This window comes from Sturnira hondurensis, unplaced genomic scaffold, assembly GCF_014824575.4.
Source record: "Sturnira hondurensis isolate 20B ecotype Veracruz unplaced genomic scaffold, ASM1482457v3 Scaffold0012488, whole genome shotgun sequence".
In the NCBI taxonomy this organism is placed as follows: Eukaryota; Metazoa; Chordata; class Mammalia; order Chiroptera; family Phyllostomidae; genus Sturnira; species Sturnira hondurensis.
Window position 1 is genome coordinate 1,757,113 of NW_028085119.1, and position 23,163 is coordinate 1,780,275.

Below are 23,163 nucleotides of genomic sequence, written 5' to 3' on the forward strand. Positions count from 1 at the left end.
GTCGATTATTCTACAAATATTCTGAAGAAGGTGACAAAGAACAACTGTCCCCCTAACAGCCTCTGCTAAATGGAAAGTGGAAAGTAGAAGCTTGTAAGAATATTAAGTGTTCTGAGAAAGTCGGATCTGTTTAAATCTTGAATCAAGAGCATCTATGTTTGGGGGAAAAATGAGATTAGTTTCTAAGTGACAGTGACTAAAATGACTAAAAATGAAAAATTATTCTATTTTAACCCTCCTCTTAGAGTGAACTACATATAGCTAACCCACAACAATGGTATTCAGATGAAAAAGTGGCACTTCTTTTCTCCATGGTAAGTCATATATAGAAGATACCTTTTCTGAGGTAGCTGAACGAGTTTTACTTGCTTTCTTCTTAATTCAGCTTGGAGTCCTGCTAAGTTGACACACAGAACTAAATAGATGAAAACAACTTTTATTTAATCAATAATTTTCTTTCTCCAGTAAAAACAGGGCAAATTTATTTTCATATGTTATCTATGAGAACTCAATTCTGAAAAACTGCCACTGCTTATAGTTTTAATATTGATAATATAAGAAATTCTAGCTTTCTTTGTAAATTGGTAGAAAGAAATGAATAATACAAGTCTGCTCTTTCATTAACGATCAAAAAAGTTTACAGAAAGTGAACAAGCAAACAAACACACCTACTGTTTATGACAACTGTATCCTACGTTTAAAACCTTAAGTTTTAGTTTCTTTGTCTTACTGATGGATTTTTGAAAAATTGGCATTCTAACATAACATTAGCTTTTTTGAAGTTCAGGTTGCCCATCTATGAATACTCCTTGCTCTGAAGGCATTTCTTTATGCCTTTACTCAATAAATTATCATCATCTAAGATCTTCTGATCATATGCTTGTATGCTCCCTTTCTCAAGAAACTCAGTCTCAATTTCACTTCTAAAATTTTCACCAGTGACACAAACGGAGGCGTGTTCAAAGACACAGATCACATGAAAACTCTACGTTTGCTTTTGGGCCGGTCTGTGGCGGCTGCACTTGGATAACAGTGTATGCTTGACGTCTTAGACAGTCACTTCAAATTGAAACTCAGCAGCACTACAGAGCCCTGATGGGACCCTGGGGAGACACCAGAAGTATGTAAGATCATGCCATCTTACCCACTTTGTCTTATAATATTCCACTCTGTAAGGGTTTTACATCTCCTACTGTAATTAATATTAGTGTAGGTGGAAACATGTCCTGAAACACAGCGAACACTACACATGTCTGTGTACGATTGCAAAGTGGTGCTCTCCCTCGGAACATGAGGAGGCACAGAAAAGGTGAGCACCTGGAATAGGGTGAGAGATGGCAGGAAGAAAACGCACACCTTAAACAGGTATGCCACAGGAAATCGCTCAACTCATTCTCTGAAATATACTTCTTTAAGATATAAATCCAGTCCATCACCATTAATTTCCTTGGTTATTTGAATAACCTCTTGCCTCTAGCATCACTTCTACAAATTACTTTTCTGTTTCCCTGTCTTTCCACTAAGGTGGAACCCTTTGCTGGCTACTTCATGCATATAAATTACTATCTTCCACCTGTGTTCATATGTATAATCACTTTCTCTGCTTTGTGTTTGCCGATGCAATCTTCTCTCCTCAGGTCTGTGTGATAGCTTGCTGACCAGTCTAAATTCACTACAATGACAACATTTCTTTGAGCCTTACACTATTAATATCAATATTATTTTCATATTAACTTGTTACAGTTTCTGAAAACTGTCCTTCAGAAAGTTTGACTCTTAGCCCAAGATACATTAAGTATATTTAGAAAGGATTTATTTATTTTTTCCATCAGAGGATTCAAAATGCCAACAAAATTACTATTAGTTTGTCACCCTCCGTGCCAGAGCTCAAGGTGCTACACACGCAATGACTCAGAGCTGATGGTTTACTCTAAGGCTAGTTTCATTCAGTGGTCAATCTTTTTTATTTCCTGTTTAAAGGTTTAGAATACAACATTGCCTAGCATTTAAAAGATTATTAATTCCAAGAGCAAAGAAACTCATATGCTTCTTAAGTTAGGGAAAATGCGTATTGGAAGAAGCTAACTCAAAGTCGAATCACGTGCAAGCACCAATAAAACTGAGTAGAGAGAGAGAGGAACTGACATTTATAAAGTGCCTAGTGTGTTTTAACCATTGGGCAGAGTGCTTTCCACAGAATTATTCATCCTCACAATAACTCAAGAAATAGGTCGGTTATCCTCATTTGATATATAAGAAAACACCCCTACAGACTTAAAAACAACTAACTTATAATTATACTGCTATTAAGTTGTAAGAGAAAAGACATACAGTCATGTGCCATATAACAGTACATACGACAGTGGTCCCATAAGATTTTAACAGAGGCAAAAACTTCCTCTCGCCTAGTGATGTCGTACCTGTCCTAACATTGCTGCACAACCTGTTACTCACATTCGTGGTGACACTGGTGTAAACAAACTTATTGCACTACCAGCACATACTATTACAGTAGTGGGCTCCCTCACCTAGGGCTGTGTGAGCACACTTTACGGTGTTTGTCCAAGGATGAAAAAGAAACATCCTAATGATGCTCTGCTCAATGTGCGTCCCCATTGTTAAGTGGCACATGACTATTCGTAGAAGTTCTGTGACTCAAATTTTCAGAGACAAATAGGGCAGATCTTCAAGAGTAAAAACTTTTTTTAGAATAAAGTATATTCATAAAGATAACTGAGTCCACTCTGAGTTCATAAGATCTTCAACGATCTAACAACTTAAATTTCTACATGGTAATTTACAATGTATTAATTTAAGATATGATGAGGTGTTAAAGTTACACTTGAGAAGTCAGTGAGTTAGCTATTATACCTTAGTTATTACAATTACACAGTGCAAAGGTGTCAAAACAACCTAGCTAACAGTGTATATTACAGGAATACATATGTGAACTTTTCAAAAGTGGCACAATCCATTTTACTGATATATTGTGGGGGGTGGAGGGTGACGCCAGGAAGATAGAGGGGCTCAGAAGCCCTAGGGCTTATCTCCCACATGGGGAAAAAAAACAATAAATAAATTACTATAAACTGAAGAAACCAGCTTGGAGAAAGCTCTGGATGACAAAAAATTAGCAAAAACTCTGTAGAGTTCAAAAATCGAAGATGACCACATAAATAAATACAGGAAGCACATTACCTGTGTCATCCCATCCCCCAGTCTAGAGCAAACTGGCATCAGGAGGGGTCTGCTCAGAGGAAGCTCACTACAAGGGGAAAAGGAGAACCCCAGCAAGCCTCATTCTGCTACAGAGGCAGCGGCCTTTCCTACAGATGTCTCCTACAGTCTTCAACAATGCTGATTCCTGCTGACGGAGCTGCCCAGAGCACACCCCTTCCCCCTCCCAACCTCCATCCACTCCCAGAGGCTAGCACTGTCATTGCAGTGACACCTACCTCCAGGGGCCCCAGTCACTGATGTGCCCTGATCTCACGGATGGGGCACCACAGCACACTATAGGTGAGAGGGAGCTGCCACTGCTGTTGCCCACATCTGGCCCCCGATCTTGACTTTGTCCCATTATTACCAGGACAGTGTCTGCTGCCCCAAGCCCCATGAAGGGTCTTATATTGCAGCTCTTAACCATCACTGCTGGGCTGGGCTGCCACTGCTCAAAGTCTGGATCCTGACATGTGGCTATAACAGACTACAAATGGGGTCATGCTGCTGCTGACCTGCGACTGCCTCATTGGGACCAGAGGTGAGACTTTGACCACCATCACCAGGCTGTGTTACTCTACATCCTGCTCCCAGACCCCAATCTACCATTATACCTCCTCATCTCAAGGCATACACCATTGCTGCATCCATGCATGCCAGCCAGTCATTACAGTGATGTCTGAGACCCAAGTCCCGGTTCCATGAGAGATCTGCCCATGCATGCACCCCCAGACACCAGTACCAAGCCACAGCAAGTGTACCGGGGCCCCAGGACTCAAGCAGTGTCGTAGTTCTGCACGTACCTGATTCCACTGCCCTAGCTCTGATACTGCTCTGTGCCAGGACACCAGAGGCCAAGGATTCCCTCTGCTAGAACTTCTCCAGTGGGCAAAATGGGGGAACAGGAAGACCCAGCAGCTTTCACTTTGGAAGAGCCCAACAGCCCTATCTGCCTCTGCTACACGCAGAATCTCTACAGTATTCACCAAAAGAAGATCCCTGCAGCATAGCCAAATGTCAACCTCAGCCAGTGGACCTGCACAAAGACTATACCACTGGACCCTCTCAAGACCAAAGATACTGCATCCTACCCACCTGGGCCCTCGGCAGTCACCTCCAGATAAAAGACTTCCCCCACTAAACCCCCACTAAACCCAATCTATCATAGAGTTCTATAAGCTGAAAAAGGACACTAATTAGTAACATCAAAACACATGAAACTATAAAATGTACTGGTCAAGTTGAATATATAATCAAATTCAAAACTCCCTATTTGATGCATAAAGTTAGATTATTTATATCAAGGAACTAGACAGAGAACAACAAATGAATTCCAAAATTAGTAGAAAAAACAAAAGAACAAAGATAANGACTATACCACTGGACCCTCTCAAGACCAAAGATACTGCATCCTACCCACCTGGGCCCTCGACAGTCACCTCCAGATAAAAGACTTCCCCCACTAAACCCAATCTATCATAGAGTTCTATAAACTGAAAAAGGACACTAATTAGTAACATCAAAACACATGAAACTATAAAATTTACTGGTCAAGTTGAATATATAATCAAATTCAAAACTCCCTATTTGATGCATAAAGTTAGATTATTTATATCAAGGAACTAGACAGAGAACAACAAATGAATTCCAAAATTAGTAGAAAAAACAAAAGAACAAAGATAAGAAGAAAAACAAATGCAACAGAAACTAAATAAATAGACAACAAGGAAAAAGTAATGAAATTAAGAGCTGGGTTTTAAAAGGGTAATTGCTAAACCTTGAGCTAGACTCAGCAGGAAAATGAAGACTCACAATAATAAAATCAGAAATGAAAGCTCAGATGTAACAACTGATACTACAGAAACACAAAGGATCATTGAGACTGCTATGAACAATTACATGCCAACAAAATTGACAATCTAGAAGAAACATATAAATGCCTAGACACATACACATTACCAGAACTGAATCATGAAGAAATAGAAATTCAGAACCACAACAGAAAAAGATTGAATCAGTTATGAAATACCTCCCAATCAACAAATGTCCAGGAACAGATGGCTTCACTGGTATACTCTATTAAACAGTTAAGGAAAAATCAATACCCACCACCCTTCTCAAACTCCTCTGAAACACAGAAGAGGAGGAGGGAATACTTCCCAATTCATGTTATGAAGGTGCCCTGACACCAAAACCAGACAAGGGAAAGAAAATTACCAGGGAAAGAAAATTAACAGACAATATCCCTGATGAACATTGGTATAAAAAGTCTCAACGAAATATTAACAATCTAATCCAATGATATGTTAAAAAATTATATACCATAGTCAAGTGTGATTTATTAGAGATGGGAAGATGGTTCAAATCCGTAAGTCAATCCACATGATATAGCACATTAAGAAAATGAAGTATAAAAATTACATGATCCTCTTGCTAGGTACAGAAAAAGAATCTGACAAAATTCAACATATGTTTATGATAAAAACTTTCAACAAAGTAGGATAAAGGGAAGTACCTCAACCTAATAAAAGCCATATATAACAAACTCACAGCTAATATGGCGCTCGATGGTGAAGACCTGAAAGCTTTGCCAAACAAGAACAAGATCAAGAACAAGATAAGGACACCCCAGCCTTGCCAGTTTTATTCAACACAGTATTGAAGTCCTAGCCACAACTATTAGGCAAAATAAATGAACAAACAAACAAAAACCCCATGCAATAAAAGGCATCCAAATCAGAAAGTAAAAAGTAAAACTGTCCTATTTGTAAAATTACATGATATTATTATATAGTGAAAGTCCTGAAGAAAAAAAAACTGTTAGAATTAATAAACAAATTCAAAGCTTGCAGTATACAAAATCAATACATAAATACCTGCTGCGTTTCTATAAACCGATAAACTATCAGAGAGAGACATTTAAAAAATAATCATAATCCCATTTATCATAGCTTAAAGAAGAATAAACTACCTAGCAATAAAATTAACCAAGGTGATAAAAGACCTGTACACTGAAAAATATGAAACATTGATAGGAGAAACCGAAAAGGACAAAAATAAATGGAAAGCTGAAAGAATTCATCATGTTAAAATGTTCATACTACCCAAACACATCTCCAGATTCAATGAAATCTCCATAAAAATCCAAGAGCATTTTACACAGAAATAAAGAAGCAATCCTAACATGTGTGTGGTACCACAAAAGGCCCCAAATAGCAAAAGTAATGTAAAAAAGAACAACCAAAGCTGGAGGCATCACATTCCCTAATTTCAAACAATATTATAGAACTATAGTAATCAAACTATAGTGGCATAAACACAGACACCCAGATCAATGGAACAGAACAGAGAGGCCAGAAATAAACCCATGCATATATGGTTAATTAATTTGAGGCAAAGGAACCAAAATATGCAACGGGGAAAAGGATAGTCTCTTAAATAAATGGTGTTGGGAAAACTGGACAAAAAACTATGCAAAGAGTGAAATTGGACCATTATCTTATACCATATACAACATTTATCTCAAAATGTACTAAATATTTAAGCATAAGACTTCAAACAATTAAACCCCTAGAAAAGCATACAGGCTATAAGGTCTTTGGCATAGGTCTTGAAGATGATTATTTTTGGACTTCATACCAAGCAAAGACAACAAAGGGAAACATAAACAAGTGAGACTAACATTAAAGTAAAAAGCATCTGCACACCAAAGGAAACCATAAACAAAATAATAAGGCAACTCAGCAAATGGGAGAAAAAATTGCAAATCATATCTAGTGGGTAATCTACAAAACATATAAAGAACTCACATTACCCAATAGCAAAAAAAATAAACCAAAACAAAAAAACAATCCAATTAAAAAATGGGTAGAGATGGCAAATAGCTACATAAAAAAGTGCTCAACATCACTAATTATCAGGGAAATATAAATCAAAATCACAATGAGATATCAGCTCACACCTGTTAGAATGGGTATTATCAAAAAGACAAGAAATAACAAGTGTTGGCAACGATGTGGAGAAAAGGAAACTCTTGTGCACTATTGGGGGGAATGTAAACTGGTGCAGGCACTATGGAAAACAGTATGGAGTTTTCTCAAAACTAAAAACAAAACCACCACACGATCCAGCCATTTCATTTCAGGGTATTTAAAGAAAACAAAAACACTAACTCATCAAAATATATGTACCCCCATGTTCACCAAAGTATTATTTACAGTAGCTGAGTTATCAAAACAACCCAAGGGTCCATCAATGGATTATTGAAGAAAGAAAACGTGGTATATATACACACTAGAATACTATTCAGCCATAAAAAAGAAAACCCCAGCTTCCAGCCAAGATGGAGGCATAAGCAGACACAGTGTGCCTCCTAGTATAACCAAAATAAGGACAACAACAATTTAGAATTGTGCCTAAATAACCACCAGAACTGACAGGAAATTGAACTGTATGGAAGTCAGACAACCAAGGAAATAAAATAGACACAATTCATCCAGAATGGTAGGCGAGGTGGAGTCAGACAGCTGGACGGAGAGGGGTGGTGGCACAAAAAGCAGTGGCACCGGGCACGAAAGGCACCTTGGGTGCACAAGATGGCAGTGGGCAGGCCCTGGGTGCACAGACTGCAGCTGGCAGGTCCCAGGCGCAGGGTAGCAATGGGCAGACCCAAGCACTGATTGTGATTTTGAAGTGAAGAACTGTACTGCAAGGTGGATAACCAGGCGGTCCCACATTCCCACACAGACAAACCAGGTAAAATTGGGGAGCAAGACAGATGGCATAACCCAGGGTCCCAGCGCTGTGAGATAAAGCCTCAAAACACCAACTGAAAACACCTGTAGGGGTTAAAGAGCAGGGAGAGACTCCCAGCCTCACAGGAGAGTTTGTTGGAGAGACCCACAGGGTCCTAGAACATATACAAGCCCACCCACATGGGAATCAGCACCAGAGAGGCCCAGTTTGCTTAAGGGAAGAGGTGGAGGGGAGTGAGATCCTACAGAGAGTGGATCAAGTGCCGTTGTTCCCTCTCTGACCCCATCCTCACATAGAGTGTCACAAACCAGAGACTGGGTTGCCCCTCCCTGGTGAACACCTAAGGCTCTGCCCCTCATATGTAACAGGTGAGACCAGACCACCCCCGCAAATGGCCCAAACAGAAGAACAGATCAAAGCTCCAGAGAAAATACAACTAGGCAATGAAGAGATAGCCAACCTATCAAATACACAATTCAAAGCACTGGTGATCAGGATGCTCACAGAATTGGCAGAATTTGGTCGCAAATTAGATGAAAAAAAATGAAGGCTATGCTAAGTGAAATGAAGGAAAATGCACAGGGAATCAATAGTGATGGGAAGAAAACTGGGACTCAAATCAATGGAGTGGACCAGTAGGAAGAAAGAAACAACCAAACAAACAGAAAAGAATGAAAAAAACAAGAATTCAAAAAAATGAGGAGAGGCTTAGGAACCTCCAGGACACCTTTAAACGTTCCAACATCCGAATTATAGGGGTACCAGAAGGGGCAGAGGAACAGCCAGGAGTGTAAAACTTATTTGAACAAATAATAAAGGAGAATTTCCCCAGTCTGGCAAAGGAAATAGACTTCCAGGAAGTCCAGGAAGCTCAGACCCAAGGAAGAATACACCAAGACACATCTTCATTACATTACCCAAGATTAAAATGAAGGAGAGAATTCTAGAAGCAGCAAGAGATAAGGGGACAGTCACCTTCAAAGGGGTTCCCATCAGACTGTCAGCTGATTTCTCAAAAGAGACCTTGCATTCAAGAAAGGGCTGGAAAGAAGTATTCCAAGTCATGAAAGGCAAGGACCTACATCCAAGATTACTCTACTCAGCAAAGCTTTCATTTAAAATGGAAGGACAGATAAAGTACTTCTCAGATAAGGTCAAGTTAAAAGAGTTCACCATCACCAAACCCTTATTATATGAAATGTTAAAGGGACTTATCTAAGAAAAAGAAGATAAAAAGGATGTATAGTAAAATGACAGAAAACTCACAATTACTAACAACTATACCTAAAACAAAAACAGAAACAAACTAAGCAAACAACTAGAACAGGAGCAGAACCACAGAAATGGAGATCACATGGAGGGTTAGCAACAGGGGAGTGAGAGGAGGAGAGAGGGGGGGAAAAGGTACAGAGAATAAGTAGCATAGACGGTAGGGAGAAAATAAACAGGGGGAGGGTAAGAATAGTACGGGAAATGTAGAAGCCAAAGAACTAATGACACACGGACATGAACTAAAGGAGGGGAATGTGGGTGGGAGAGGGTGTGCAGGGTTGAGGGGAATGAAAGGAAATGGGACAACTGTAATAGCAATAATCAGTAAAATATATTTTTAAATAAAAATAAAAATAAATTAAAAAAAGAAAACTCCCTGCCATTCAGGACAACACAGATGGACCTTGAGGGCATTATGTCAAGTGAAAAAAGACAGAGAAGACAAATACAGTATGACCTCACTCACAAGATAAATAAGTCATGAGACAACAATGTACAGTATATTGGCTATAGTTAATATTGTTTTGCAAATCTGAAAGTTGCTGAGAGACTAGGTCTTGAAAGTTCTCATCAGAGAAGAGAAACATTTTGTAAATATGTATGGTGATGAAAGTTAACTCGACTTACTATGGAGATTGTTTCACATTGTATATAAATATCAAATCATTATGTTGGACACATGAAACTAATGTAATATTATATATTGATTAATCTCTGTTAAAACAAAAGCAATTAGAAAATATTCTAATCCTATAATGGTGGTGTGTAAATCACTTTGAACTTAAGCACACAGGCTCACAAACCAAAGTGTTAAAAAGAACTACAGCTACAATATTCTTTTAATGGATACACAATATAGAGAGATGTATATTGGGATATCAAAATAAATTGTTGGGGGCATGAAAACAGGTATAATTTTCTGATGTAACTAAAGCTGTTACCAACTTATAGTTGACAATTATAACTATAACATATATAATGAAAGCCATGGTTAACTACAGAGCTAAAACCTTTAATAGATACATAAATAATAAAGAAAAGAGAATCAAAGCATAATACTATTAAAAAATCAAGTTACAAAGACAGTAAAAAAAAAAGAAAGAAAGAAACTATGGAACTACAAATCAACCACAAAGCAATTAACAAAATGGCAATTTAAGTCTTTACCTAAGTGCAAATGGTTTAAATTCTCCAGTTAAAAGACGCCATATAACTGAATGCATAAAAAAACAAAACCTAACTGTACGTTGCTTAAAAGAGACTGACTCCAGTTTTTAGTATGCTCACAAACTGAATGGGAAAGGCACAAAAAGGGCATATCCCATGCAAATGGGAACCCAAAGAGTGCAAGGGTAGCTATAATTACATCACACAAAAGAGATTTTAAGTCAAGAACTGTAACAAAAAACAAAAGTTTTTATCATTACATAATGATAACAATCAATCCATTATGAGGAAATAACAATTATATGCACCACAGACTGGAGCACCTAAATATATTAAACAATTATTAATAGATCTGAAAAGGGAAATAGATAACAGTTCAATAGTAGGGGAATTCAATACCTCATTTTCAACAATGGAGAGATCATCCAGGCAGAAAATCAATAATGAATAAAATACTAGAATGATACTTGAGACCCAATGGACCTAACATACACATACACACCATTCCATCCAACAGCAGCAGAATACATATTCTCCTCAAGTGCACACAGAACATTCTCCAGGTTTGATAACATGACAGGTCACAAAATATATCTTAGCAAATTTAAGAAGATGGGAATAATACCAAGTATCTTTTCTGGCCACAACAGAATGAAACCAGAAATCCATAACAGAAGGAAAGCTGGAAACTTCACTTATATAGAGATTAAACAACATGCCCATGAACAACCAATGGGTCAAAAATTAATCAAAAGGAAAATCAAGAAATATCTTCAAACTAAAATGGAAATATATCAAAACCTAAGGGATGCACACCAAAAGCAGTTTAAGAGGGAAGTTTATAATAATAAATGCCTACATTGAGAAGAAAGATCACAAATAAGCAGTCTCATACTATATATGAAGGAACTAGAAAAAGGGCAAACAAAGCCCAAAATTAGTAGAGGAAGGAAATAACAAAAATTAAAACAGAAATAAATGAAATAGAGACCAGAAAAGCAATAGAAAAGATTAAAGAAACTAAAAGTAGATTCTCAAAAAGATTTTTTAAAAATTGACAAAACTTTACCTAAACTCACCAAGAAAAGTGACAACTCAAATGGAAAAAAAATTATACATGAAAAAGGAGGCATCATGGCTGATACCAAAAAAATACAAAGGCTCACAAGCAACTACTATGATCAATTACATGCCAACATTTAGCCAACCTAGAAGAGATGAGTAAATTCTTAGAAATATGCCACGAAAAAATAGAAAATCTGCCCAGATTAATAGTAAAAAGATTGTACCAATAATCAATAATCTCCCACCACAAAAATCCCCAGGACCAGATGGTTTCACTAGTGACTTCTATGAAACATTTAAAGAAGAATTAACACCAATCCTTCTCAAACTCTGTCAAAAAACTGAAGAGAGAACACTTCCAAACTCATTTTATGAGGTCAATATTACCTGATACCAAAGCCAGATACTATGAGAAAAGAAAATTACAGACCAATATTCCTAAAGATTATAGATACAAAAATTCTCAACAAAATATTAGGAAACCAAATTCAATGGCACTTTCAAAGGATCATGCACTGCAATCAAGTAGGATTTATTCCAGGGAGGAAAGGATGCTTTAACAAAGGCAAACCAATTGACATATGTACCATATTAATAAAATGAAACAAAAAAATCATATGATCATCTTAACATGCAAAAAAAGCATTTGAAAAATACAAAAACCTTTCATAATAAAATTGTTTTAAAAATTTGGTATGGCAGCAATGTTCCTCAGCATAATAAAGGCCATATATGACAAACCCACAGCTCACATCATACTCAATAGTGATAGGTTAGAATCCATTCCTCTAACATCTGGAACAAGACAGAGAGACCTCTCTCACCATTTCTATTCTGCATAGTATTGGAAGTCCTAGCCATGGCAATTAGGCAAGAAAGAGAAATAAAGGTATCCACACTAGAAGGGAAGAAGTAATGTTATCCCTGTTTGGAGATGACATGATCTTTTATCTAAAAAGCCCTAATGACTCCACTAAAACAGTTAGAATAAATGATTTATGTAAATTTGCAAAATACAAAACCCACGTACATATATATCCGTTGCATTTCTGTACACTAAAAACACCCCATCACCAAGAGAAATTAAGAGAGTAATCCCATTTGCAATAGCATAGAAAACAGTAAAATACTTCTGAATAAGTTGAACTAAAGAGGTATAAGACCTATACATTGAAAGTGGTAAGACAATGATGAAAGAGACTGAAGAAGACACAAGTAAATGAAAACATAGCCCATGTTCTTGAACTGGAACACTTAACATTGAGAAAATGTCCATACTATCCAAAGCAGTCTACAGATTCAAATGTAATCCCTATCAAAATTCCATGGCATTTATCACAGAAATAGAAAAAAAGTGTGTTCTAAACGTGGACCATGCAAAGTCAAAACTATCCCAAGAAAAAAGAACAAAGCAGGAGGCATCACACTACCTAGTTTCAAGAATATTACAAAGCTACAGTAATCAAGAGTATGATGCTGGCATAAAAACAGACACATAGACCACTGTAAAAAAAAAAAATAAAGAGCCCATATATAAATCGATACATATATGGCCAACTAATTTTTGACAAAGGAACAAGAACACACAATGGAAAAATGACAGTCTCTTCAATAAATGATGTTGGAAAAACTGGATAGCCACATGAAAAGAATGAAACTGGATCCCTAATTCACACCACTCACAAAAATTAACTTGAAGTAAATCAAAGACTTAAACATAAGATCTGAAACTGTAAAACTATTGGAAGACAATATAAGGGAAAAATCCTTGTCAATGATTACTTGTACAAGATACTGGAAGTACAGGCAACAAAAATTAAAACAAACAAGTGGGGCTACATTAAAGAACTTCTGCACACAAAAAGAAACACAATAAATTCAAAGCAGCAACCTAAAGAAAGGGAGAAAATATTCCTGAACAATATATCTGATAAGAGGTTAATATCCCAAATAAATAAAGATTGCAGAGAACTCAACAGCCCAAAAAAAAAGCAAATGATGTGACTAAACAAATGGGCAATGAACTTGAATTGGTATTTTTCTAAAGAAGACATACAAACATTACTCTACACCTGTTATGATTCCTTTCATCAAAAAGAGAAGAAGACCTGGCTGGTGTAGCTCAGTGGATTGAGCACGGGCCTGTGAAGCAAAGGGTCGCCAGTTCGATTCCCAGTCAGGGCACATGCCTGGGTTGCAGGACAGGTCCCCAGTAGGGGGTGTGTGAGAGGCAATCACACATGTTTCTCTCCCTCTATTTCTCCCTCCCTTCCCATCTGTCTAAAAATAAATAAACAAATAAAAAGACAAGAGATATATGTTGGTAAGGATGTGGAAAAAAGGGAACCCTTACACACTACTGTGAAAATGCAAAATGGTACACCCATTAAAGAAAACAGTATAGAAAGTTCCTCAAAAATTTAAAAACTGAACCACCATCTATCTGATCCAGCAATCCCACTCTTAGTTATATATCTAAAGGACTTGAAATCTGTAGTTCAAAGAGATCTCTGCACACCCAGTCACTGCAACATTACTCTTGATAGCACAGATATGGAATGACTTAGGTGTCCATCGACAGATAAATAAAGAAATGGATTACACACACAAAAATGTATTCTTCAGCCATGAAGATAAGGAAATCTTGCCTTTTGTAACATATTCTATTGAGTAAAGAATTTGAGGGCACATAGTAATTGAAAGAAGCCAGGCAGGGAAAGACAAGCACTGTACAATATTACTTATATGTAAAATCTAAAAGAGCTGAATTTTTAAAAACCACTACAATGGTAGTTTCCAGGACCTAGGGGATGGGCTACGAAGGAGATGTTGTATGAGAGTAGAAACCTGCAACCAATAGAGAAAACTTCTGGAGAGCTAATTCACAGCATAGTGATTATGGTCAACAATACAGTTTTATAAATTTCAAAGTTGCTAAGAGACTAGATTTGAACTGTTCTCACCATAAAAAAAGAAAGATAATTATGTGACATGACAGAGGCGGTAGCCAACACTACTGTAGCACTGATTTTGCAATACAGAAACATAAAAACAACAAGTTGTACACCTTAAATTTAGAGATTGTTATATGTCAAGTATATCTCAATTTAAAAATAAACTGGAAGGGCTGTTTATTTAATAAATAAATGAACAAGGAAGGAACTGACTTACTTTTTAAAGAGCTGGTTCAGATGGTGGTTATTTTTCTCTGTTTAACACTGACTATAAGAAGTCAAGATTCAAGTAACCATAATTCAGGAGCCCAAGAAACATGAAAACCTTATACCGTATCAGAACTTGACAAGCACTTAAGTATCCTTTTTTATTTGTTCCCATTTTCATACTTCCCAGTTAAAGTGTTGAAGAAACAGAACCTATGTTTCATTTAATAATCCAACAACTCTTATGAATAAAACTCAAGTAAATATCAAAATATTTCTAATATACAAAAACATAAAAGAAAGTCAATGTTAAATAAAATAATAAGATCTTCTACCTTCTGGATCATAGGTTTGAAAAACTCTCCTGGCTTGTTCTGAAGGAGCCTCAGGTGCAACTAAAGCCATATCCTGAAAAGATAAAAAGGATGCCATCAAGTAGTCGCAATGGCATGACATTAAAAATGAACAAAAGAAATACTAGGCTAAAATGAAGAAATGATGACATTTGGAGGCAGAAGACTGAACTATAGTTAAAATCATAAATTGGTGACTAAGTAAGTCACAAACTCTCTGGGTCTTAAAAAATATGAAAAATCAATCCTTCAACTATAAAGAACTGCTGTGAGAATAACATGCAAAACTTTATATGCACTTAAGGTTTAATATTATATAGGTAATCACCATAAAAATGCAATCTGAAAATACTAATGACATATATTTATTTCACATTATTGTCCAGGAAAGAAGAAATATTACTTAAATATACTTAAAATATACTCTAGTTTTCAAATATCTGAAAAGTAAATTTAGAGATATATGACAGCAAACAACTTCATAGCAGTGCACTTGAAGTTTATTACTTCAGTGAGCATGTAACAGCAAACTTAGCCACAGATCACCTTCAAGTTCTTCACGTCCAGAATTTTAATTTTTCTTAACTCTAAGGAAATATTGAAAAGGCAGAAGTAGCTCTTTTTCCCACATAATTCTCAATAATCAATATAGAGTGACCCAGTAATCAATATTACAATTTAATAAAAATAAGCACAAAATTCAGTGTTATCTTGGATCCTATGCAAGCTTCACCCCACATATTTGAACTGCTAGGAAATTCTACTGCTTTAACTGAGATGAGTCTAGAATGTGGGCTCCAGAAGTTTTCCTCTATTCACAGCTTTAGTTTAAGTCTGTGTCTATAATCGTGTTCACGCAGACAAACCTCATCAGAGAACAAGTTGGCAAGTATTTCTTTTTAGCATCATGGATACTTTTTATGGGGCATAAATGATAAACACAACTTGAAATGCTGTTCCTCTGTGGAAAACAAATTTTTATAAGAAATGTAGTGATGCATGTTTGTCCTAATGAGCCCACCTTTACCTCACAAATGAAGGAACAAACTGTAAGAATCAATTATAGTAGTTCTCACTCAACCATGAGACCAGGTGCCTGAGCACCACCCTCACAGTGTGTTCAGTTTACACGGTAGTATAAATCAAATAGGAATGGGAATTAAAATAAGGCAATCTATGCAAGCTCTTACACATTTTTAAGTACTAGAAGTAAAGTAAAGCAATTCTGATTATTTTAAAACATAATGTGTAGTTATTTCCCATTTCCCATTCCTTAATAGCTACTTTTAGGGTATCCTTTTCGAGATAATTTTGCAGCAAATATGCATGTCAAGTGCCATGTTTTTAGCTGGCATAACTTTCAATGTCTTTCTGATTTTACGACCCAGTCTTTTGTCGCTGTATACTTGGACTAATCCTTTGTTACTATAAAAAATGCTGCAGCAAATAAACCTGAACATGTAATTTCATATATGTGCCACTGTATCTGTAGGTCAGAGTTCCAGTTAGGATTGCCAGGTCAAAGGAAGAGTTCACTTATAATTTTGGTAAATACTGCCATATTCTTGGATTGTGTTTATTCCTTTAACCTATCCTGAATAATATTTCTTAAAATCCTTTCCTTTTCCTACTACATCAGCAATGCTGTCCTAGCTCCATAATTGATGTTTTATCAAAGCCAGGACTATAGCATCAGCCTTCAATGTTAGGGAGAAACTACTAACATTAAGGCCATTATTATTATTACCCATTAGCATCTCTTATCACTCTCAAAACGGAACTGCAAAAATTTCTACATTTATTCTATAAAGCTTATACTATAAGCTTTAGATCACTTAATTGTTTCCAACTCTACTTCTCTCTTTTTAAAACTTTTCTCTTTAAGTAATTGTTGGAATGTGTGGATAAACACCAAACTGAAATTTTGGCTGAGAAGGTATATAGCAGTGCATGAGATTTTTATGCAGAGAGGAATTTATAACAGAACAAGATGAACCTACAGTCATTCACTCTATTCAACTGCTGCATTTCAACCTTCCTTTGTTGCCAGCAAGTGATAAGGAAATGACTGAAATTAGTTTTAAAACATTACTTTGACTTTTCTAAATATTACTTAATACCATGATCTAATCAGAGGGAAAGAAAAACTTTTTCTTGGCTAATAAAGCAAAAGAATCTTTTTGAGGGAAGTGGTGACAGAGAATGTAATTGAAGCATTACTTTAATATCCCTATAGATTGATGTTACAGAACATTACCACTGTTTATAAAGTTAGGGATTTGAGGAATATTCCACAGAAGGTTTATATCAAATGCTCCAACACTAAAGATTTCAGAAAACACAGGAGCACAAAAAGGAATTTAAAATCAACTACAGAATGCCTTGTCTTTACATTCCAAGTGCTACAACTAAAAAATAGTGTGCTAATATAGAAAGGAATTAAAGTAGACTTAATGAAAAGTCCACCAATACCTCTTGTTCTGGTTATGAATACACATAAAACTTAGACTTTAGAAATATGCTATTATTCTTATTTGAATAGGCTATATATGCTGGCCTAATACTTGGAAGTTGGGCAAATTCCTGATGTACTCTGGTTTAACAAATGCTCATTTATAGAATAGAGGCTGGGTTGTTTTTGTGGGGTTTTTTAATGTAATTAATTGGTGGTGTGATTTGGCCTGTGGCCCATGGTTTGCTGACCCACTATTTAGAGACTATAAACATTACTTTGAGAGAATCTGTTGTCTAAACAGTCTCCCCCAAATGCTCTAACACTGATTAAACACGCCTTCTTTTGGATGCACCTGGAGATATAAAGACATCTTAATCACCTTAACAGGTTTTATAAAGAAAATATTTTGGCTCTCACCTGAAGAGAAAATTCTAACTAGAAGAAACAAAAGGCAGGGAGAGTAAGTTAGCATAGCACATGGGGGAGCTGAAAAAATTGAAGAGGACGGTGAACTGTGAAAGAAAAGGAGGAATTAGGAAGGGAAATTATCTTTGATGGTAGAATGAATTTGATTTTGAACATACAGTCTGGAGGTGATGGTTAAACATCTAAATAGAGAACATGGAGTTATCTTTCTATTCTTATTTTTTTAAATTTTTTTAGAAGATTGTTTTTTCTTATATTTTCATAGACCTTTGTTTTTTGTGTGTGTTTTTTTAAAGATTTTATTTATTTATCTTTAGAGGGGAAGGGGAGGAGAGAGGGAGAGAAATATCAATGTATGGTTGCCTCTGCCAGGGACACACTATACATTGTGTGTCCCCTGCCAGGTACTGGCCTGCAACCCAAGCATGTGCCCAGACTGGGAATCAAACTGTGATCCTCTGGTTTGCAGGCCTGCGCTCAATCCACTGAGCTACACCAGCCAGGGCCTATCTTTCTATTTTTAAACATTTTTTTATTTTTTCAATTGCAGTTCACATTCAATATTATTTTACACTAGTTTCAGGTGTACAGCTTAATGGTTAGACATTTACAGAGTTATCTTAATTCTTGGCACGATGAACACTCCCTGGCTGCCAACAGTATGCCGCTTCCAGGCCAGCAGAACTAACACATGTGCACTAGAGGAGATTAGGGCTGGAGAACCTACCAGGTAAGACACTGAAACAGATGAAAGCAGATTACTTCAGAGACATCAGAACAGAGTATTTCCGAAAAGAAATTTAGACAACTTATTGGGTTGAAGTTTAGAAGTTTGAAACAAGTATCTCAAAACCCTGTATATGAGGAAACAACAAAAAACCCGTATGTGAACTACCTAAACAGAAATTCCTTTTTTTCCTCCCAAATTACAACCCAATGATATCGGTCAAGTTCCACATCATAAAACCATCAACTCTTAAGTGTCATTACTAATAAAACAAATAATGTCTTGAATGATTCAAAAAACATCTTGCTTTGTTCCTTCAGTCTCAGTGATATACTAACAAATAATTTATTAAACTCCTTAAGAATTAACTGCTCTTAATCATACCACTTATTTTAAGATGTGTTTATATTACAGGAGGGAAAAAGTGGAAAGAAAGTATGGCATTAAAAAAAAAGATTACAGTAAACTCTAACGAATGCATTCCAAAAGTTTTCATCCACATACCAAAAACAGTACAGTCTTCTAAACTGATCATTGGCTTGCTTATTTTAAGTACTTACAATGCTTTTTAGATTATGTAGAAAATAATCTTTTAGTTAAAACTTGTTAAAATATGTATGTTTAATGTTTCTAGATGAAATAAAAAATACAAAACCACTTATTCCTACTGAAATGTTTCATGCTGGAATTTTACAGTCAAGATGGTGATATACGCAGACATGGCTCACCTCTTTGCACAACCACATAAAAATTACAACTAAAATATAGAACCGTCACTCAGAAACATCAGAAATCAAGTTGAATGGAAGTCCATGCATTTAAAGAAACCACATCCACCAAGATTGGTAGGAGGGCCACAGATGTAGAATGGGCTGATTCCACACCCACGTCGGGGGATAAAAATTTTGGAAGGATATCTTAAGAACCAGGGGTCCCAACTCCACACCAGGTCCCCTACCCCAGGGTTCCAGTGCTATGAAGATAAGTCTCCACAACTTCCAGCTGCAAATCAGCAGGGATGGAGTTCATGGAATAAACTACTGGAGCCCCAAGCAGTTCTTCTTAAAGAACCCACACAGAACCCACACAACGAAGACCTACAACCAAGATTGCTCTATCCAGCAAAGCTTTCATTTAGAATGGAAGGGCAGATAAAGTGCTTCTCAGGTAAGGTCAAACTCACACAAGGAGTTCATCATCACCAAGCCCTTATTATATGAAATGTTAAAGGGACTTATCTAAGAAAAAGACGATAAAAATATGAACAGTGAAAGAACAGCAAACTCACAGTTATTAACAACCACACCTAAAACAAAAGCAAACTAAGAGGACAGCTAGATCAGGAGTGGAACCATAGAAATGAAGATTACATGGAGGGTTAGCAACAGGGGAGTGGGAGGAGAAGAAGGGGTGAGAAGGTACGGAAAATAAGTAGCATAGATGGTAGGTAGAAAATAGATGGGGGGAGGGCAAGAATAGTAGGGGAAATATAGAATCTAAAGAACGTGAGACATGTGGTCATAAACTAAAGGGGGGGAAATCGTGGGGGAGGGGTGTGCAGGGTGGAGGGGAATGAAGGAGGGAAATACAACAACTGTAATGGCATAATCAATAAAACATATTTTTTTGAAAAGTCTTTTGCTTTGCTCTTGAACAAATAAATGTTTCTTCTTGTTTAAAAAAAAACCCACACAACAGACTCATTTACTCAGATTCACTCCCTCTGAGCTCCAGCACTGGGGTAGCAGCTTTGAAAGGCACCAGTGGTATACAGGGAGGAACTGAAGTGTCTGGTATCAAGGCGAATAGAGGTCATTGTCCCTTTTCTAAATCCTACCCTGACAGAGCCAGCAAGCTGATGCCACACCTGAGATTACAACAACCTGGCTAACACTGTTTGACCTGCCTTGGAGATCCCCAGAAAATCCACCCCACCCAACTTCCAGGTTCACCCAAGCTGCTTTTCCATGAATGGCTGGTCTTGGCTCATGCTTCATAACTTCTTAAATTTTATCGAACAAGCAAGAGCTGGCTTCAGTGAGTCCCAGGCCCAGCACCAGCACCAGCAAGGCTAGATTCACAGCTTGGCTGTACCTCAGAATCTCCAAGCCCAGCACAAGTAGCAGCCATCTCAGATTGCTTTATAGCTCATGCAGGGTGGCCCTGGGCAGGACACAGAAGGGTGCTAACCCTGGCCTGCACCACCTGGGAAACCCCAGAGCCTGTGAACCCAGTGGACAGCCACAGAGTCATCAGAGCACCACCACTGATGATCTGCCACGTCAGAGTGGAGGTTGGTGGTCAGTGGTCACAGCCAGTCCTTGCAGCTGACTGGCCTGGTAAATCCCTCCCACTGATCTGCCAATAGCAACCAAGACTCAACTACAAGAAGACGGTGTACTCAGCCCACACAAAGGGCACACCTTAACTACTCAGATTGGGTGATAGGGGAGGCTGTGCCATTGGACCCTATAGGACACCTATTACATTAGGCCATTCAACTCAGACACAAGAGTCAAAGCAGCTCTACCTAATACACAGAAACAAATACAAGGAGGCTGCCAAAATAAGGACACAAATAAACATGGCCCAAATGAAAGTACAGATCAAAACTCTGGAAAAAGAGCTAAATAAAATGGAGATAAGCAACCTATCACATGCAGAGTTCAAAACAATGGTTATAAGGATATTCAAGGAACTCGGTACTGTTGAGGACCTCAACAGCACAAAAAAGAACCAATCAGAAATGAAGGATACACTAATTGAAATAAAGAACAATTTACAGAGAAACAACAGTAGAGTGGATGAAGCCAAAAATCAGATGAATGACTTGCAACATAAGGATGAAAAAAAAAAAAAAACCCAATCAGAACAAAAACAAGAAAAAAGAATCCCCCCAAAATGAGGACAGTATAAGCAGCCTCTGGGACAACTTCAAGAGGTCCAACATTGTCCTCATAAGGGTGCCAGAAGGAGAAGAGAAAGATCAAGAAATTGGGTATCTGTTTGAAAAAAATAGTGGAAGAAAACTTTCCTCCCCTAATTTGCTGAAGGAAATAGACACGTAGGTCCAGGAAGCACACAGTCCCACACAGAATGGATGCAAAGAGGCCCACTCCAAGACACACTGTAATTAAAATGCCGAAGGTTACAGATAAAGAGAAATTCTTAAAAGCAGCAAGAGAAAAGAAGTTAGTTACCCATATGGGAGTTCCCATAAGACTGTCAGCTGATCTCAAAAGAAACTTTGCAGGCTAGAAGGGATTGGCCAGAAATATTCAAATTTATAAAAGGCAGAGACCTACAGCCAAGATTGCTCTACCCGGCAAAGCTATCATTTAGAATCAAAAAGCAGATAAACAGCTTCCCAAACAAGAAATAACTAAAGAAGTTCATAATCATCAAACCATTATTATATAAAATGTTAAAGGGACTTAATTAAGAAACAGAAGAGCAAAACTATGAACAATAAAATGGCAAAAAATACGTATCTATCAACAACTGAATCTAAAAAACAAACTAAGCACACAAGAACAGAGACAGAATCATGGACAGAGAGCGTTTTGATGGTTGGCAGATGGGAGGGGAAAGGGAAGAATGGGTGAAGAGGTGAGGGGATTAAGTACAAACAGTAGTTACAGAATAGCCATGGGCATGTACAGTAGAGTAAAGGAAACAGAGTAGCCAAAGAACTTGTACATATGAACAGTGGTGGGGTGACTGCCTGAGGGAGTCAGGGGTGCTGGGTGGAGGAGGGAGGCAATAGAGGAAAATAATCAGGACAACTGTTACAGCATAATCAATAAAATACAATTTAAAAAAAAGAAAATAAGAAAGAAAGGGCACGAGAGAAGCACCTAAGAGATAAATTTGAGAAATGTCAGGAAAGTTCAGTGTATATGTTTTTCTCGAGGATGGAAAAGCTAGGTATGAAAAAGATTTCTGAGAACAGTCACCAGAGCACTTACAAATTCCCTAATTATGTACAGTGCTAACCCCCAAATACTGCAAAGTAAAACCACGGTGCCCCACACGAAAGCCTATCTACTCAGTGTGCAGGTCCCACATTTGGAGACAAGCAGAGAGGATGGAGAGTCCAAGAGGCCAACTCAGGTTACAGGTAAGTAAGTCCACTTTACAGATGAAGACAGAGATCAACATACAACTGGGGCAACTGAGGACAGCGGTGTTGCAAGTCCCTCTTTCAAAACTAAGGTGGGTTGCTAAACCATGGAGAGCTGCTGTTCTCTGATGAACTCAGAAAGACTTTCTGGAAAAAGTTTTGTGAAACATTTAAGTGAACAAAGAAGACTGGGAGTCGGGGAACAGCAGTGTTAATATTTTGTGAGACCAAAAAGGCATTCTGATACGCAGCACTGGTCCACGGGCAGGAGCAGGGCAAGGAGATGCGGGGGAGTAGACGCGGGGAAGGAAAGGCAGCAGGCACCTGCTGACCCTACCACAAGCCATGATGGGCCTTCCAGAGAGCTGAAGTTTTGTCACTATGAGGAGACAACACTAGAAGACCCTGCTGCCACAGTGACACCGACACAGCCCTGAGCC

The 23,163-nt window shown here is 37.5% G+C and overlaps 1 protein-coding gene across 4 annotated transcripts in view; it reads right to left on the minus strand.

The window, feature by feature from the left end:
- The window catches only part of MINDY3 (MINDY lysine 48 deubiquitinase 3), a 95,306-nt gene that overhangs the window by 17,013 nt on the left and 55,130 nt on the right, over positions 1-23,163 (minus strand). For all 4 annotated transcript variants that reach the window (XR_005068618.1, XM_037060760.1, XM_037060762.1 and 1 more), the window contains one exon: positions 14,975-15,047. Coding sequence is in view for 3 of the 4 variants with exons in the window: in XM_037060760.1 (XP_036916655.1) it covers positions 14,975-15,047 (73 nt within the window). In the remaining variant the exon portion in view is untranslated. The remainder of the gene's footprint in view (positions 1-14,974; positions 15,048-23,163) is intronic.